The sequence below is a fragment of the Malus sylvestris genome, chromosome 4 (genome assembly GCF_916048215.2).
Source record: "Malus sylvestris chromosome 4, drMalSylv7.2, whole genome shotgun sequence".
Classification (NCBI taxonomy): Eukaryota; Viridiplantae; Streptophyta; class Magnoliopsida; order Rosales; family Rosaceae; genus Malus; species Malus sylvestris.
This window is the reverse complement of record NC_062263.1, coordinates 16,387,025-16,406,615: the sequence shown is the minus strand read 5'-3', so window position 1 is coordinate 16,406,615 and position 19,591 is coordinate 16,387,025. Positions and strand designations below refer to the sequence as shown.

At 39.8% G+C, this 19,591-nt stretch overlaps 1 protein-coding gene across 1 annotated transcript; it reads right to left on the bottom strand.

Annotated features, from left to right (window-relative positions):
• Positions 1-6,825: 6,825 nt before the first annotated feature.
• On the bottom strand, positions 6,826-8,303 carry LOC126618149 (uncharacterized). Its single transcript, XM_050286240.1, has 6 exons — positions 8,253-8,303; positions 8,086-8,178; positions 7,853-7,996; positions 7,620-7,781; positions 7,432-7,542; positions 6,826-7,350 (listed from the first exon to the last, which is right to left on the bottom strand). Exons 1-6 carry the CDS (start codon positions 8,301-8,303, stop codon positions 6,826-6,828), a joined length of 1,086 nt encoding a protein of 361 aa, XP_050142197.1.
• Positions 8,304-19,591: the final 11,288 nt, after the last annotated feature.

The window sequence follows — 19,591 nt, the reverse complement described above, 5'->3', positions numbered from 1 at the left end:
CATTTATCCCTCATCTGATACGAACTCAGAATTTCCATTATGAGAAAGTTTCATTACAGAATGAAGCATAGTTATCATCTCATTAGTTTTGAGGTTATAACAGACGATATATTACAGAGAATAAATGCCTAGAGTTTGCAGGAAATCTAACATGCATACTAAACAACCAATTCTATAACATTGGTTGTTGATTTGTCAATATGGTTTACATTATTATTGCAGCGGAAAAGTGAAATAAGTTGATCAACAAATCAATCTAATGTCTAGATTGATTGGCTCTATACCACGAGAAATTTTTCGGTTTTCCCGGAACTCCATATGTCTAATGATTTGGTTGATCAACTTATCTCGACATACCAAATGTCTACATGTGGTATAGGAGAAATTTTTCGGTGTTCCCGAAACTCCAACTCACTAATACCAGCTGGTGTCCTCACCAATGAGAATTAGACACTTGGATCTTCTTTTTGTTTTTTTAATTTTTAAACTGAGATGCTGAATCGTCCCACGGAAAATCAAAAACAATTTAACGGAGTTATGCCGGAGCATTCTAGTTTTCCAAAGCCGCAATCACTGGTGAGGCAAGAGATTTGCCGGCAGAGTCGTGGGAGCAGAGGGTTTGACCCTAGAGCGGCCACCCCAGGATGCGGGTGCAGAGATTATTTTCATTTCGACCATTGCAAGGGCGAAGCCGGTGGTCGAAAGAGGTGAGACGCAGTCGTTGGAGAGAATGCACGGCCACATTGTTTACCCCACTTGTTATCCACCATCATTAGTCGTTATTCATCTTGCAAGCTTTGCTTGCTTGGGTTGGCTCCCATGGAGAGAGAGAGGATCGTGAATCCGTGATCACCGTTCACATCATCTACGTTGGCTCAATCCTATCTTCTCTTTTCCTCTTTTTCAAATGGCAGCTTGAAAGCAATTTGCAGAAGCCCTTGAGAACAATGTTGCTGGCGGCGCCATTAGGGTTTCAAAGTAAACCTTCGTTAGTTTATGTTTCACGGTTGCAGTTCAGCTTTCAAAAATTAATTTTAATTAAAAAATAAAGAAAAGAATATCCAGATATCTAATTCGCATTGGTGGGGAACACCAGCTAGTATAAGTGAGTTGGAGTTCCGGGAACACAAATTTCTCCTATATCACATGTAGACATTTGGTATTTCGAGATAAGTTGATCAACCAAATCATTAGACTACATTACCATGCTCTTAGAGCAACTCCAGCGGATGCTGGTTGCTCGGGCGACAGGGGAGGAGAAAGGGCCTGAGGGCCGGTGGGAGCAGCTCCAGCGGGGAAGGGCCCGAGTGAGGGTGGGAGGCCGAGCGAAGGGGGGGTGGGAAGTCGACGGGCCTGTGGCCCGAGGGCTTTGTAATTGTTTAATTTTTTTTTGTGTCAGAGAGAGAGAGAGAGAGAGGGGGGTTTTTTATTATTTAAACAAACAAAAAAAACTATTATTTTAATTGCTTATTGCCAGGGGGAGGGTTGCAAGGGTGGAGATGTAAATGGCAATTACTGTTCATTAATGGTAGTTACTATTCATTTAAGGCAGTTACTGTTTAATAGGGTGGATTGAATAGTGGATTGCCAGGGGGAAGGGCTCCATGGGTGGAATTGCTCTTACATTGTCAACATGTGTTAATAAATAATGAATGTATAAGACAGAAAACTTACTTGCAGAATTTGCCATGAAACCGTAGTAGTAAACACAAACCCTAGAAGCAAATAAGCTTGCAGAAATCAACCTTCCTTGTCGAAAGTAAAATGGGACTTTAGCAGTGACCTTCTCTTCTCTAGAACTCGAAATTGTTCACACTCTCAATAGGTCTAGTGCTTGATGAACACACGTCCAAGAAGAGAGACTGTTGGAACTAAATTTGCTTACTGCCTTGAGTGGTGGAGATACACAAATCCATCCAAGTAACTTGTAAAAGAGTAAACAACCATGAGCAAGCCTAAGATCGAGGATGAGGGTGTTTACCAAAGGCTCTCCGACAATCAAGTTAGCAAGCAAGTATAAGACACAGCAGTGGGTAAGAAAATTAGAATGCAAAGATTGCGTTACCAGATATAAACCATAGAAAGATGTATTTATACCAGTCAAGAAAGAGACATTTTTAGGATAAAAATTATGTATTAAGCGGGAAGAATATTAGAGGATATCTAGGAGTAGATATTGTATCCCCTTAGGAGTGTGATTACTTGCGGCGCACAGCAATTCCTAAATTATAGGAACTCTAATAATATAGGAAACCTGGCTGATTCTGTGTTGGATCAGGTTCATGTGTCTTACAAAACAAGCATGGTCAATCTCATCTAAGTTGCTCGGACTTTGCTTATTGCTTCGAAAAAAAATGCTGCAAGGGGCACCATTGCTCAGTTAATCCAGCTCCGCTTGGAACTGTCGAGTTCATGATCAGACTTCTGAGGTATTTGTATTCCGATCTGCGTTACTCTGGTCCAGGAAAATTAGGATCCCACACAAAAAGTTTCATATTTAAATAATATTACAATTACTCAAAAACCAATATTATGGGACAAATTTCGTTGCATCCTTGTTTACTTCATGAAAATATTCGACGCACATACACTTACCTAACAACTTCTTATCATCGCCATAAACTCAATGCGACGACAAGATGTTGTACCATTTAGTTTTGTGCGATGATACGCTTCATTCCCCTATATTTTAGGCGATGAAACTGTTTGGATCAAAACTGGAACTTTGAGCTCAAGAAAGGAGCTGGCCCAAAAGGAGGCCCGAAGGGAAAGTCAGCCGAAGCCCAGTCGAAATCCAGAAAAGCAGAAAGGGCCTTTTCTGACTTGGTGCAGCTTATGAAGACCACTTGCTTACCTACCCAAAGGCCAAGTGGTATAGACTGACCAGCTACACAGCCCATAAAGTACTTTATGAGGGCAGTACATGTAAAATAGCTGATGAGTCGTCACCCTTCAAACCGCATTCGGGCAAGGTTGCTGCTACAGGAGACCAAGCCGGGTTGTCTATATAAAAAGAAAGAGAAACCAGGAATAAGGACACTCAATCAAACAAACAAATGCAAGCACAAACTCTGCTCAAAGCCATATTTGCCTTCAAAACGAAGCTGTAGTCAGCCCAAGCCTTCATCCCTCTCGGGACAAGCCTTCATCCCTCGCGGGATAAACCTTCACTCAAACCCTTGTAATAGCTCTGCTACCTTCTTCAACCTTGCTGTAGTATCGATTCATCTTTTGTAAATCTCTCTCCCTCTCTGAAGCTTTCAAACCCTTACCCTTGATAAACTACAAAGATAGGAACCTGCAAGATGACCAGGCTTGCCCGACAAGGTTAAACCTTGCCCGACCTTCTTTGTTTTTGTCTTTTCATTCATTAGCCTAGCAATATGTTGTATACTTCTAGTTATATTCAAGTTATTTCTAACAAGATGACTATTAAAAGGCTTTCTCAGTACTTGGATCCGATTTGAATATATCTTCAGTGTTCAAACCAGATCCAAGTCCTAAGCCCTTGGGCATGTAAATCTGATTAGTTAAAAGTCCTTGGCCTCAAGGCATAAAAAAGAACCTTATGTGGAATTAACCCATCCACGACAATCCTTGATAAACGAGAAGTCCGAAGTTACTTGGGGCGCAAGTAATCGACCTACCTCTTAGTCTTATTTCTATTACATTATGATTATCATAGAACGCTTAAGCATGGGAAGGATTCTGATAGGAAGCCTCAAGGCCTACACCTAAGGCCCCACAAAGGCACCTATTTGGATTCATTCCATTCTGCGGTCTAGAACGTTTGAGTATAAGAACGAACTCTAATGGGAAGCCTCAAGGCCTACATCTAAGGCCCTACAAAGGCACCTATTTGGGTTCATTCTACCTCTCGAACTCGGGTAATCAGAAGTATAATAGTTATAAGATTCATGCATTCACGAGAACAAATATAATGTGTTCGAGCACCGGTTTGTTATTAATAGGAAGCCTCAAGGCCTACACTTAAGGCCCCACAAAGGCACCTGTTATAACTAACACGGTTTCTCGGGTATATACATATACAGTTAAAACTCGACATCCATTTCACATCTGCCATACTGAAGATGGCAGTGGCACGCCTGAGCACTTAAAAGTTAACCTTGATTGTGAGCCTCAAGGCCTACACCTAAGGCCCCACAAAGGCACCTCTCAAAGTTAACTATGTCTTTCTCTTTCAGCCTTGCCCGACGAGCCTTGCCCGAAGAGTCTTGCCGACGAGACTTACCCGACAAAGCCCGACACTGAAGCAGAAGCCCGACAGCAGCCCTCAATCGGCGCCAACCTCCTGGGGAGCTGTGTGCTCGTCGGCCAGGAAACATCCCCGACGGAAATTCCTGACGCGAACATAGTTTTGGCACGCCTAGTGGGACTATACACTTTGTGATCTTGCCCGACAGAGGGTTTCTCTCACCCTTTTTTCCTACGAGTAGCGGATCAATCAGGAGATCCTTCTTCCCCATCAGGACGAGTGGTCCTAAAAAGCCCAACCGCATCTGAGAGATCGGAAGGAAAGGGAACTAGTGAAGAACTACAAGCTACTATGATCCAAGTACTGAAAAGCATGGAAAGAATCTCCTTGGAAACCAAGGGAAAAGTGAGTAGGCTCTGTACATTAACAGGGAATCTACAGAGAAGACTTGATCTAGAGTTTTCTACTCCAAAAGGGGCTCAGGAAAGTGGGATGAGCCAAGTCACCATGAGAAGTGAACCAATCATTCCCTTATTCCCACTATTAGAAGAAGAAAAGGATAAGGGAAAGAATAAAGTGGTTCCTGAAGGGAATCAACCTGTGATAGAGCTAGTTCTGGAAAAAGAGCCTCCTAGCTTCCCATTATTATCTTTTAATAATAGGAAGCAGAGCGAACAAGAGAGAACGAAGTATGGAATGCCTATAATGATAGGGGAGACTAGCAGAAAGGAGGGCACCACTACTTCAGATAAACCTTCACCTTACAGGCCATCCCCGTTGGCTAGTAAGGGAGTGGGAACTAACTGGAGGAAGCCCGAACCAAGCAGAGAAGCAGGTACGGGCAACGACCAGATCTCAAAGATCGACACTGCTCTCATCGGGTATGATGATAATTCAGCTACTCAGCAGCTGAGGGAAGAATTGGTTGAGCTAAGAAGGATAGTAGCTCAAAATGCTGAGCCACGGGCTCGCCCAGTGTTCAGGGTCACTTACCAAAAGCCTTATCCTGAATATATTGACGAGCTCAATCCATTCCCTCTCAACTTCAAGATGCCTGCATTCCCAACGTTCACAGGTGAAGACAGTAGCGTGTCCTCCAGAGACCACATTTTCAAATTCTCCAATCATTGTGTGGCATATGAGGGCAACCCAAATTATAAATTGAGGTTGTTTGGGAACTCATTGGCGGGTTTAGCATCTCAGTGGTACTTTCTATTACCCCCTAATTCTATTACCAACTGGGGCAAATGGAGATGGATTTCCACGAACAGTTTTACAGAATAGAGCCGGAATTGACTATCAATGACCTTGTTGAAGTCAAACAATACGATCATGAATCTACTGAGGACTTCATGATGAGGTTCAGGAAAACAAGGATGAGATGCCAATTCCCCGTCAACCAAGCGTAGCTCATATTAATTGCTCAAAGGGCTCTAAAATTACCTTTGAGGAAGAGGTTTTATGATGCACAATTCAACGAGCTGCAAGAATTGGTAATTGCTACCACTAAGTATGAGAGGCTGTTGCAAGAAGAGCAACAAGTGAAAGTGGGAGAAACCAGGCCAGAGCGTGAGGATGGCCATGATGAAGAAAACATAGATGTATGTGCCGCTGAAATGACTACACCTTTCAAACCACTGATGATAAAGGGGCTAGTCCAACCTGTCAAAGATCAGAAGGTCGTAATGAACGATGGTGGTTTCATCCCCATGAAACCACCCAAGTACCAGAGTTATTCGTTCGATTTGGCCAAGGCACCTGAGATCTATGAAGAACTGGTACGAGCAAGAGTAATTTTGCCCGATAATACCAAAAAGATGCCCAAACCAGAAGAACTCAGGGGGAAAAAGTGTTGTAAGGTGCACTAGACCTTCAATCATTCCATAGTTAATTGTGTCTAGTTTAGAGATTGGATACAAGATCTTATAGTGAAGGGAAAACTGTTACTTGACTCGCCCCAAGCCAGTATGATGGTGGATACTAACCCTTTCCCTGAGGCTCCTATCAATATGATCAACCTCATTTTAGAAGAGCCAGGGTCACTATTTGGTACTGCAGAAAAAGAAAAGGGCCCAGGTTGTCCCAACACCTCTGCATGAATAAAAGTGCCATGAAAGGGACCAAGGGACCAAGATCAGGTCCTAAGATTGGTGCTATCGAGGGAAGTAGAAGAAAGAGGAAAGTAAACAAGGGGGCAAAGAGTTGCTCGAAGTCAATTCAAAACAGTACCAAGAGCAGAGCAGAGGACAAAACACATGTTCATTCCAATAAGAAAGGGGTTACAAATCATCCTATTCTAAAAAATTGACATCTTCACTCAGGGTCACTATTCGAGAATGGTATGTCTGCATAATATCAAATATCCTACTAGGTTCGGCCAAAACAGTATGGCTATTTACAAGTTCGGACCTAGTATGCTCTAACTCCGAGTTTGACTTCTCTACTCCCTCAATTTGGTTTTCAAGGGTATCCAGACGAGTTGCTTGTTCAGCTTTAAGAGCAACCAGTTGTTCCTCCAGCTTTTGAATTTCAGAAGTAACAACTTTAACCCTTTCTTTTGTCCGCAAGCTTTCGTCCACCAACCGATCAACTTGAGCGGAGACGCTTGATTATTTCTCCATAAAGCATCTTGCCCGATTAGCTTGTCTATCAGCTCTCTGGTATTGCTCCCTAAGAGCCCTCAAATTCTCAAAGAAAGAGAGAAAGGAATCATGCTGAGGCTTTGATAGTCGACCAGTTTTGAAAGACTCAGTTGTGACCTTTTCTAAATCACAAAGAGCCTTGAGGCTGAATAATGCAGTGAAGTCCTTCCTCGCCCATTCTTGGAAGACATGTTGTTGCTCCGAAGAACTGGAGGTCGCTGAAGTTTGTCTTGAGGATCTCAACCTTGTCTCAAGCCGCCCAAGTGCTTCAAAAAGTCTGGGCAACTTAGCAGGGTTTGGGGATGCAAAAGGAGGAGGATCCTGCACTGCAGCTCCCTCTAATGGAGTAATGCCAACTGGGGGGGCAATCTCTGTCTGCCTGATCTTCTCAATTCCAGAAGAGGGAATCTCAGTACCTCCAGAAGATAAATGAAGACGGGAGCGTTTTGATTTACGGACCAAATGAGGGGGAGAAGTTTCTTTTGGAACTTGCTGCAAAAAACCAAAAGACCAGGTCAAGACAATCTAAATACAGTTGGGGGCAAAAAGAGGCTTTGGAGAGAAGAAATGTACCTGACTCAGCCCTGGGGTTTCACTAGGAAGAGTACTAATTCCTTGTTGGCGGGAAGATTCTTTACCACCAGCAAGAGAGGATAGGGCTGCACCTGAACCTGTACCAGTGCCCTAGAGATATCCAGAGACAGCAGTAATTGTTAGTAAATAAATCGTAAGAGGAAAACAAGAAGAAAATATTCCTATACCTGAGTTTGGTATTGAGGAGGAGAAGGAGGTTCATCAATATCAACTGTCGGGCAAACAGATACCCACGAGATTGCTACCTCTGAGGCTACAGGAATCTCGGGAACTATGGGTTCATTATCTGATACCACTAAGGGAGGAGGTGGCTCATATATCGGAGAAGGCTGCAGAAAACATGAGCGGGAGTTAATTTGAAAGCAATATACGGGATTTCAATGTGAAAATAATGGCTCACCAAGTTACTGTCCTCATCCACGAAGTGCAACATAACTCCTGTAGATGGATCAAATTGAGAGGAAGGAGTTGCATCCAGAGCAGTAGAAGAAACCACAGACTTCAGAAGAGGGCCATAACTAGGCAAGGAGGCAGATGCCCCAGCCTAAATACAAATAGAAGAAGAGAAAAGATTCAGGCATTAGGTCTAGAAATTGGAGAGTTATCCAAGAGTTAGAAATGAAGAGAAAGCACCTCTGAAGGGTTAACTTGGGAAGAAGAGAAACTTGTCTCTCGGGCAAGTTGTGGAGAGGCCTCGGGCGGAAAAAGCTTTTCTTTTCTTGCGTCCTGATTCAAAGTAAACAGATTTTTAGTTCTGTGAAAGCAAGAAGGGATGTGCAAATAAAAAATATAAATCATACCTCGAGTTCTTTGAGGACGGTACTTTGCAGTTCTTCAGCCTTTTTGAGCATGGCAGCTCTTAATGGTTCCTCCTTAGAAGCAATGATTGGTCTTTTAGATGCTTGAGTTCCTGTTTTTCAAAGAAAACAAGAAACAGTTAGATAGAGGAGAAAGGTAGCAGTTTGATAAAGGAAAGCAGAAACTTACTAGAAGATTGTTGCTTCTTTCTGCTTGCCTCAGGGACTGGAGCAGATGGGCCTGATGACTTAGGAGAGGCAATAGTTTTTGCTCTCTTACTCTTTCTAGTAAGAGTTGGTCGTGTGGTTTTGGGTAGAAGTGCAGGATCAGGATCTGAAGCCTTAATCACAGCCGCTTTCTTTCGCTTGGGTGCTTTAATAATTGCCTCGGGTGTTTCTTCAGCTCCTGAATCCTCACAGGATTCTGAGACATCCACACCTTCCAAAGCTTCTCATCTTTCAGCCTCTGCGGCCGCCCCATGGAGAACTTCAACATCCATTGGGGCTGCAAGGTCAAACAAAAGTGAGGATAGAAAGTCTTCAGAAGGGAAACAAAATCAGGTTGAAAGAAAAGTACCTATCAGAAGTGACCGATTCTTCTCTTGGATCATCTCCTTCCAATGTTCAAACTCGCCCGAGCTGGGGTATGACTTAAGAGAAAGTTGGTTGAAAAGGCGGTCATGAGTCTCTTTCAAATCTCCTCCATACTTCTTGGTCCATTTGTCTTCCCAACAAGAAGAAAATAACGAAGTACATTCAAAATTGAGAACGATGGACTGTCGGGTCGCTTGACTCATTACGTCGAGACTGCGACGGGCAGCTCGGAATGTTACCTCAGGTGGAGTTAGTAACCGGAATGAAGTACCACAATGGATAGAGTCGAAGAACGGGACAGGAATGGCCTGCCTAAATCCCAACTGCCTGCTGCAAAAGTTATGATGGTACACCTCCAAACCTCGGTCATATCTATTACCTCGAACTCCCCAGGCCAGGTCTCTCGGTTGAATACAGCTAATGAATTTCTCCCTGCAAAAGGGGGTAGCATCTTGAAAGACTTGGTCAGAAAACCAAGGATATCTCCTCAAGACCGATTCACCCCATTCTAAGTCTGATCGAATCCTACAAACTCTGAAGAAATAGAAGCAGGCAAAGGTGGAGTGGTCTATAGGGGCAGCTTCAGCCAAGATTCGGGCAGGGGCCACACCCTCCGGGAACTCCAAATTGGCAGCCCGAAACTCTGGGAAGTACCATTGAAACCAAGTTTGTATCATCCATATAGGCCCATTCAAGTTGGTCTCAAATGGCTCGCCTTGAGTCATTTCAAAAAGGAGATGATAAAGATGGGAAATGAGGAATGGACCTGTAGCTACGTCATCAAAGTTATGAAGAGCTTCTACTAAGGGGATCCATTCAACCCTCACCCCTTTAGACTTGTTGGGAAAGATATGTTTGTTGAGCCAGTATAAGAGGAAATATTTCTAGTTATATTCAAGTTATTTCTAGCAAGATGACTATTAAAAGGCTTTCTCAGTACTTGGATCTGATTTGAATATATCTTCAGTGTTCAAACCAGATCCAAGTCCTAAGCCCTCGGGCATGTAAATCTGATTAGTTAAAAGTCATTGGCCTCAAGGCATAAAAAAGAACCTTATGTGGACTTAACTCATCCACGACAATCCTTGATAAACGAGAAGTCCGATGTTACTTGGGGCGCAAGTAATCGACCTACCTCTTAGTCTTATTTCTATTACATTATGATTATCATAGAACGCTTAAGCATGGGAAGGATTCTGATAGGAAGCCTCAAGGCCTACACCTAAGGCCCCACGAAGGCACCTATTTGGATTCATTCCATTCTGCGGTCTAGAACGTTTGAGTATAAGAACGAACTCTAATGGGAAGCCTCAAGGCCTACATCTAAGGCCCTACAAAGGCACCTATTTGGGTTCATTCTACCTCTCGAACTCAGGTAATCAGAAGTATAATAGTTATAAGACTCATGCATTCACGAGAACAAATATGATGTGTTCGAGCACCGGTTTAGTTATTGATAGGGAGCCTCAAGGCCTACACCTAAGGCCCCACAAAGGCACCTGTTATAACTAACACGGTTTCTCGGGTATATGCATATACAACTAAAACTCGACATCCATTTCACATCTGCCATACTGAAGATGGCAGTGGCACGCCTGAGCACTTAAAAGTTAACCTTGATTGTGAGCCTCAAGGCCTACACCTAAGGCCCCACAAAGGCACCTCTCAAAGTTAACTCTGTCCTTCTCTTTCAGCCTTGCCCGACGAGCCTTGCCCGAAGAGTCTTGCCCGACGAGACTTGTCCGACAAAGCCCGACAGTGAAGCAGAAGCCCCGACAGCAACCCTCAACCGGCGCCAACCTCCTGGGGAGCTGTGTGCTCGTCGGCCAGGAAACATCCTCGACGGAAATTCCTGACGCGTACAGAAACATTTCTTATGTAAAGAGGGAATTGAAAATTTAAAAACAAGGAACACGTACTACTAGAAAAGTTTAATTAATCTGCTGTGTTATATAAAACGGAATAAGTTGCTGCAGCCATATATATTATAGCCCATGCAGCTAGGCCACATTGCATTAAACACTCATGACAGAAAACAACGTTGATTATAGTGGACCGTTTTACTCCCTCTCTCTCAAATCATAAATCACATCGATCGACTTGTATGCATAAAATCATACAAGGTTCATGCCGAGACCAAGAAAACTTTCTTTTTTAGCTCAAAGCATCAAACTCTTGACTTCTCACATAGCAGACCATGGATGTACATGATCTTTTTATTTGAGGGCTGATAAGTGAATTTTATATTATATATTTAACCCTATTCTTATTATATTTTGGTTAATATTTTGGAAGAATTTTGATACTTTGAATTGTATTTTCAATATAGGACTTTCGACTTCCTCTGGAGCAAAACGTGGTCAAATGGACGAATTTTGGAGTAATTCTAGTTTGAAGACGTTCGTGAGTCACTTAGCTTGGTCTTATCAAAATTTGGGATTTTTCCATCAATCGGTTATTTTCTTACGATAAAATAAAGGAGCGATGCGCGGTGCTGGAAAATAACGTTTCTGGGCTTAAATTGCGTTTTTGGAGCCTAAGATGACCTCGGATGGTTTCGTGGCCTTCTGGAGATGTGTTCGGAAGGTCCTTATCTTTAAAACAAGCTGTCTTGAGCTGGATTTGGAGGAGATCTGAGGATAAAACGTGGCTGGACAAGTACTTGGCAGATTCTCCTAGTTTAATTAGAGTTTTATTTTCTAAGATATTTTATTATTTTTCTTAGTTTCTTAGTTGGAATAAGAAACCTATGTCTTAGGGTTTGTGAGGGCGGAGCAAATATATTACTTTGGCCGTCTACAATTTTTCTCGACGCTTATTATTATTCAACTTCAGAGACAAAGAACTTGGCTAGGGTTCTTGGAGATTTTCTACTTCAAGGTGCTTTCATTCCTTTTACTTGTAATAATATTTCTATGATTTCAATTATGAATATGCATAACTAATTCCTTTTGTTAGGGCGAAACCTTGAGCCTTAGCATGAATATGTAATTTTTATTTAATTGCTTATGATTGATTGCATGCACACTTTGAATTATTGATCACTGTTTTAAACTATCTAATTATCTTGATGATTGGCCACCATTAGGATGTTTAGACAAGTCATTGGATGCAATTCGGTCGGAATACCACCGGAGGATTGAGTATTGCTTCTTGTGATTGATAATTGTAATTTCATCTAAGGCGAATATCACGTTCTTAGGGGTTGTATGGTTCTTCGAAAGGTTTTCATAAATCTTAATGAGTCTTGCATGTTCACATTTAATCTGAATATCACAGACGAATTGCATGTTAGATATACGTTCTTGCTTGAATATCACAAGGAGAATATGTATTAGGAAAACCTAACCTTCGAAGTGGCATGTGTAAATCGTAAGTAATTGGTAGAAATTCATAGGATTGTTAGGTGATGGTGGAACCCTAGTGCCTTTATAAATTGGTATTTAAAAATCTTTTCTTCGATTATATTAGTTTTTGTTTAAAATTCGTTTTTAATATTATCCACTCTCAAACTCTCTTTTCTCAAGTTTTAATTCGAAGTGTTTAATTAGGAATTGTTTCTACATAAATTATCCAAATAGTCCTTGAGGAAAACGACCTTGCATGAGCATTTATACTACAATATTCTTGTATTCTTGCAAGTATTTCATGTGATTCTGACTCTATTTGCATAGATGTTAAAAATCCTATCAAGGGCTTTGAATCAATGTTCTTTGGTTGCACGGCTCAGCAACAACCTCATAAAATCAACATCATCATTGCAGTACTGAAAAAGAATTCAGTTATCTTAATATAACAACTAATTAACCTGATAAAGTTCAATTAATTGATAATACTATTGTTCTTAATAGATTATTGGATACCAACTATTCAGTAGATTCTTTCGAATTTTTGAATTTTATTATTATTAAAGGGAGAAGAGAGAATTTGAAACTATTATATTGATTTAAATGATTTTTTAAACCTAAAATGCATAGGTAGAAACGTAACATCTTATCCCTTAAAATATAATAGTTAGTAGATTGATTAATATTTCCGTTCTTGATATCCTGGGATAAAAATAGTTGAAGAAAGCATTGCCCTACTAGTACTATTTCTTTAAAATAAAAATAACTATATATATATGTGTGTGTGTGTGTAAAAAATATAAAGGGAGCGAATTCTTTCAGCTTCTCGAGGCATAAGGACAGACTGAAAAGGCTCAACTAAAAGGACTTGGATTATCTGCCCTCCCATTTCGGTGCCATTTTCGTGCCCTCCTGTTTTATGTGGTCACGATTAATCCATGCTAACATTTTATATTGTTTTTTATAAAAATAATAAGACAAAAAAAATAGTAATATAAAATATTGACGTGGCTTAACCGTGACCACACAAACAGGAGGGCACGGGGAGGGCACCGAATTGGGAGGGCAGAGAATCCAAGTCCCAACTAAAAGGAATCAACGGCCCCTAAAATAGTGAAATATTTAAAATATCATAAATTATCTTTAAAAATTCCAAAATTTACAATTGAATTAAATGAAATTAACATAGTAATTAAAGATATTTTGACAAAAAATATATAAATAAAAAAATATAATTTTCTATTTTTTTTATATCTAGAGATGTATGAAAAGTAAAATAAAATGTGTAGATAGCACACCATATGCTATGGCAGGAGGCTAGATATCATAAAGTCAGAACTATACGTAATGTGTGTGTGTGTGTGTGTGTGGAGGAGAAGATTCCACCTAAATAGGTTTAGCAACAAAAGTTTCTAATAGGATAAACCCAGAACTATACATATAGTGGTAAATTTGTCCTGTTTGAATTGATCTGACCACTCTTGAATTGATCTGACCACGCTTACTACGTCTACATGTATGATATGTACTAAAGGAAAATGACATGTATATTTGGACTGAGCCATCATGTACACCAGCCTCTGGGGTTTAGGGAATCTATATAAAAGGTCATATGAATTCCATTACGATTAATTTTGTTGAACAAAACAAATGCGACATTGTGATATATTCTCAAGTTTGAAATAATTACATAAAATTTAACTTGTTTGGTACTTTCTAGATCCAATTTCTTTTGTTTTAAAAAAAATGATGATTAATGCAGCTAAATTATTTAGTTTATTAAATAAAAAAATAAAAAATTAATCTAAGAAGGATGCCATAATATATTGTTTCACCACTTGGATTTTTATTTTACCAATAGTTGTAGGGAAATTAAACTTATATGAAACAAAAAATAAAATGGAATGGATATATTTTTATTTCCATGCACTCCATTGCTTACTTCTAGTTTTTAGATTGAATAAATAAAAAATAAAAATAAAATTTTTGATACAACTCTAAGAGGAGAGGGAATTTGTCTAGGTCACATAATAGCTCAGCACTAATCAAGTACCAAACTCAGCACAAATATAAATATCATCGTCATTCATACAAGTCGAATATGAAACCTCTTACTTATAAATAAAGAGAAATTTTATTAAACCGTAATACTAATTAGTATAAATCAAAAAGAAAAATTAAAAGACATATATAATCATGAGCGTGTAAAATTAAAAATGTGTTCAGAAATCCATTTATTATTTATGAGAGAGGACTTGGAGTGGGGTCACAATTAAATGTATTTGCAAAACAAATGTGGGAAAGACCTTGCATTCGTGTCGTGTTTTCTGTATTCGTATCATTTTCGTGTCATACCTGATATCTTAATGGGTCGTGTTGTGTAACACTCGTTAAAATAAACGGGTAAAATGACCCAACCTGAAATCAACCCAGTAATATTAACAGATAATATGACTTGACCAGTTTTACCCGTTAAGGAAAATATATTTTAAACCAATAAATAATCAAATGAAAAACATAATACTAAATAAGTATATACATACCATATTGTCACATCCAAAACATAAAAACGCATGTTTTTATTAAGTATATTTTTGCTTACCTAAATTGATTGCTTTAGCATTTTTCTTTACAAGACTCGTATTTGTATTGTCTATACTTTCGCTTCCAATATCTCGTTCTGTTCCCATTATAATCTCCACAGACTTCTCACCACTAAGGTTTACTGAATCTGAATCTCTAGCATTCATTGCTTCTGAAACAAAATGGGTATAAATTAATGAATAGCTTAATTAATTAAGTAAAGTCTTTAATAGTTTTTTAATTAATGTAGAAGTGTAAAAAATATAGAAAAAATATATATATAAACGCTCGTAATGATAAGCTTTACAACTTTCATGAAGTGCTTAACTTCGAAATTCGCCACTATAATCATATAAATCATAGATCAAAATTTAACCGTTGATTGTTGTTTACATTTATGCTTCATTGTTCTCATCAAATTTTGTTTTTTCAGATATTCTTTTTTGAAAACATGATCTATTAGAGGATGCAGGAAGATGAACGGTTTGGATCATTGATATTATATATATTCAAAGGTTTACGGTTAGTGAATATATTGCTTGATGTTTATAAAGTTTCTACAAACTATATGACATCGACTTGTATTTCAGTTAACCGTAAATATTGAAACGTGATATCAAAGATTTGAACCGTTCATCTTCTAACATCCGCCAGATGATCATGTTTTAAAAAAAAATTTAAAAAATGAAATTCAGTAAGAAGAATAAAGCGTAAATGACAATCGACGGTTAAATATAAATTAAAGGTTTATGGATTATAATGTTGGATTTCGAAGCTAACCTTCATGAAAGTTGTAAAGCTTGTCACTATGAGTGATTGTTTTTTTTTTTTTTTACATTTTTTACACTTCTACAATAATTATTATTAATTTTTCCCTCAAATAAAAAACATTATTCATGAGTGTCACAGCCCGTCTCGAATTATAGTTATCGATAACATGAATTGACGAAATTGCCCTCGAGCGGTTGGTGGTGGTGTGTGTAAATGGGCTAAAGTTTGGACTAAATAAATTTTTACAGTTTAGTTGTTCGGTTGATGACCAAATTTGGACCACACACACAAAAAGTACCTTTCTCTCTCTTCTCTCCCGTGTTCTCTCCCTCGGACTCACCCTCTTTCCTTTCTCCCATACGGATTAACAACAAAAACTGGTGGAAAGTTTACAGATCGAGGGTTTAAAGGACACCATCGTGTTCTTGAGATTCATACGAGTTGAATAGTGCCATTTTTAGGTAAGAATTTCTTCGAAAACTCGTGAAAACCCTAACCCGATTTATATCACTATTCATGCAATTGTAAAATTGTGTGTTTTTTGGGATTTCAAGCTTATAGGTAAGCTTAAGGAGGTCCTCACGAGGCTTGGAGTGGTTCGTTGGAAGAATTTGGACGCCAGATTATCGAGAACAACGAGTTTTAAAATTTGCTGGAATATCGAGGCTTTTTCCAGCAGGTTTCCGGTGGTTTCAGGGCTCAACTCAATTGTTTCGCATATAGGGGAGACTTATCCTAAGGACAAGCGCAGTCAAGGGCGACTAGGAGGCTACGACCCTTCGACATACCAGTGAGTGGGCTTTTGGTTTTCAGTATATATTTATATACTTGATATTTCCCAGAAAATGTGTTTAATTGAAAGTATGCTTTGAAAATGCCTTGCCTATTGAATTATGCTTAAACTATGAGTTGAATTGTTTGCATATATATAACTGTGGTGTTGTGGACGCTCAGGTAAGTACTAGATGAGTTATGTTTTGTTATGTGAATTATCGATAATGTGACATGTGTTTGAGCAACGTTGAGCTCATAAACCAGCATATAGGGTGATTGTGATTTAGCTAGAGATATAGCACAGGCCTGTATATCATGTCACCTCCCGCACCACATGCTCACTTTGGATCCAATTTAGGTGCACAGTCTTGTCGTACAGACCCTTTTAGTGGTTCCGACTTGTGTGCAGTGTAGTGTCGGATAGGTCATTGTAGTGACTCCGCCTAGATTGACTAATGAGCTATGAATTCAACCGCACAGAATTCTACAAGGGTTCCGACTAATATGTTAATTTCCATGAATTTATTCTCACCTGAGTTACTTATTCTGTTTATATCTTGGCATGGCATACTTATGAGTATGACTATGTGAAGCATGATTTAAATTGAGATATATATTTATGCATATGTCTATATTCTATTTCTGGGAAAATTATACATGTTTTACGGCGAGGGGTTAGAGCATTTTAATGATGAAATGGTTTTGAAAAACATTTGTTTTTGCCCACTCACATTTTCTGTTTTGCGCCCCTTTAAGTTTTAGGTAGACTTACTGTTGGTGGCTTTGAGGATCTCGGTGGTTCTGACAGAATAAAATATTTGTAAGACGTCTTCTGGTACTGTATAATTAGTACTTGTCCTACTGGACTGCACCTAGACTTTCTATGCTCTGATTAGGAGTATTTACACTTGTATCTCACGCCTAGTACTTCCTGTTTATTAGTGCATATTAGTAGCTTTCGGTTTTTACTTATTCGTATATTTCTTATCTTTATTGCTTCCGCACTTTGCACATGGCTACGTCACCCATACGTGACGACCAGCATGCCTCGATCTCGGTCGGGGTATGTCAGTTTGGTATCAGAGCCTAGGTTTAGCAGTCCTGTATAGTTAATGAATATTCTAATCTTTGTGTTGTCTTCTGTCAGAACTATGCCGCCTCGTAGAGAGCCACTTCACTCAGCTGAGCCTAGTTTTCTTGATATTGTTCAATTAGGGGAAGCTATAGCTAATGCCATTCAGTCTTCGCTCCGTCCTCCTTAAAGGACACCTCTCGAAACTGTACATAATCTGAAGCTGAATCATTTCATGGGAAATGAAGGACATGATGGAGCGGAGAAGTGACTTAATCATGTCGAGAAGACTTTCATGGTGATGCAGAGTCAGGGGAATCTTCATCCTGATAGGTGGGTCGAGACGACTACCTAGTTTTTTGGTCCAGAGCCTGCATCCTGGTGAGACATGAGTCATATCAGATGCCACCAGAGGTTGTTGCAGATTGGGAAGTGTTTAAACAGTTGTTTCGGAAAAGGTTCATTCCTCATGAGTATATTGATCGTAAGAAACAAGAGTTTACGCATCTGAAACAAGGACAGATGTCATCGAATGAGTATTACTGGAAGTTCACTGATTTGTCTCGATATGATCCGGAGGTTGCTACTAATCTGGTCGAGATGCTTCGTCGTTTCAAGTTGGGTACTAAGAAGAAATGGCATTCTGTAGCGACATCGACTCCCTGTGCCACTTACCAGGAGTTTTATGAGGTTTTACTACGGATTGAGGACTCAGAGAACATGCCCAGTGAAAGTGAAGATGAAGAAGAAAAGAACGGGAACCAGAGGCGAGATGATAAACGTAAAGGTCAATCATCTCAGGGACTTCGTAAGACCCAGAGTTTTAAGAGAAGCGGTGGCAGTTCCAGCTCTTCTAATGGAGGCTTGAACTCTAATATTATGAGGAGAGGTGGTAGATTTTCTGAAGGCCCGAAATTTCAGAGGCAAAGGGACTTTGGTGGTTCAGGTGGTTCAAGTACTCATTTATGCCGCAGGTGTAATAATAGGCATTTTAGGGAGTGTAGGAGAGGCAACAGTGCATGCTATACTTGTGGACAGATGGGGCATAGGGCTGCTCATTGCTCTCAGAATCAGCAGAGGCCCCAACAACCTTCTTTACCACCACCTACGCCGACCCAGCAAGCTTCAGGACCTAGTGGTTATGCCCAGACTGGATTGGACGAGGAGGTGCTTATCATTATCAGGGCAACGTAACTCTTTATACTTCAGGACAGTATCAGTACTCTTAGGAATCTCATTATCAAGGTGGTTACCCTCAGTATCAGGGAAGTTTTATGCCATATCAGCCACATTTAGCAGGTGGATCCCAATGGTACCAAGGGGGACAGCCCTAGTAGGTAGAAATTGCTGCTAGTAATGTAGGATCTTTGAGGCAGTCTGGTCAGCTAAGACAAGGACGTGGTGTTCATGTTAACAGAGGTCATGGTGGATGATAGCAGAATCAGGGACGTATCTATAACATGACACTGCAAGATGCTCAGAACAATCCGGACTTAATCATGGGTACATTAAATATTCTTGGTCATTTTGCTAGAGTATTGATTGATTGTGGTGCTACACATTCTATTGTTTCTCATACATTTGCTCAAGTGATGCAACCTCATCCTATACCTCTAGGATACGATTTAGAGTTTTCTATGCCTAGAGGGGATAGATGTTTTGTGGATCGAGTATATCCAGGATGTCCAGTGATGGTGGAGGATGTTGTTATGCCAGCTAATCTTATGTCGTTAGACATTGTTGATTTTGATGTGATTTTGGGCACTGACTGATTACATTATAATCGTGCCAAGATAGATTGTTATGGAAAGATAGTTACTTTCCATCATCCTGGATTACCTGAAGTTACATTCGTAGGAGAGCCTAGTGGGGTGAGGCATGGTGTTATTTCTGCCATGAAAGCTAAAAGATTGTTGTCGAAAGGTTGTCAGGGATATTTGGCTCATGTGGTGTTGAATGATAATGCTCCTAGTAGTGTGGAGAATGTATGTATGGTCAGGCATTTTCTAGATGTGTTTCCTAATGATTTGCCTGGATTGCCGCCAGATAAAAATGTGGAGTTCGTTATTGATTTGCTTCCAGGTACGAATCTTATATCTTTAACTCCTTATAGAATGGCTCATGCTGAATTAAGGGAATTGAAAGTTCAGTTGCAAGAATTAGTGGATAAAGGTTTTATTCAACCTAGTACTTCACCTTGG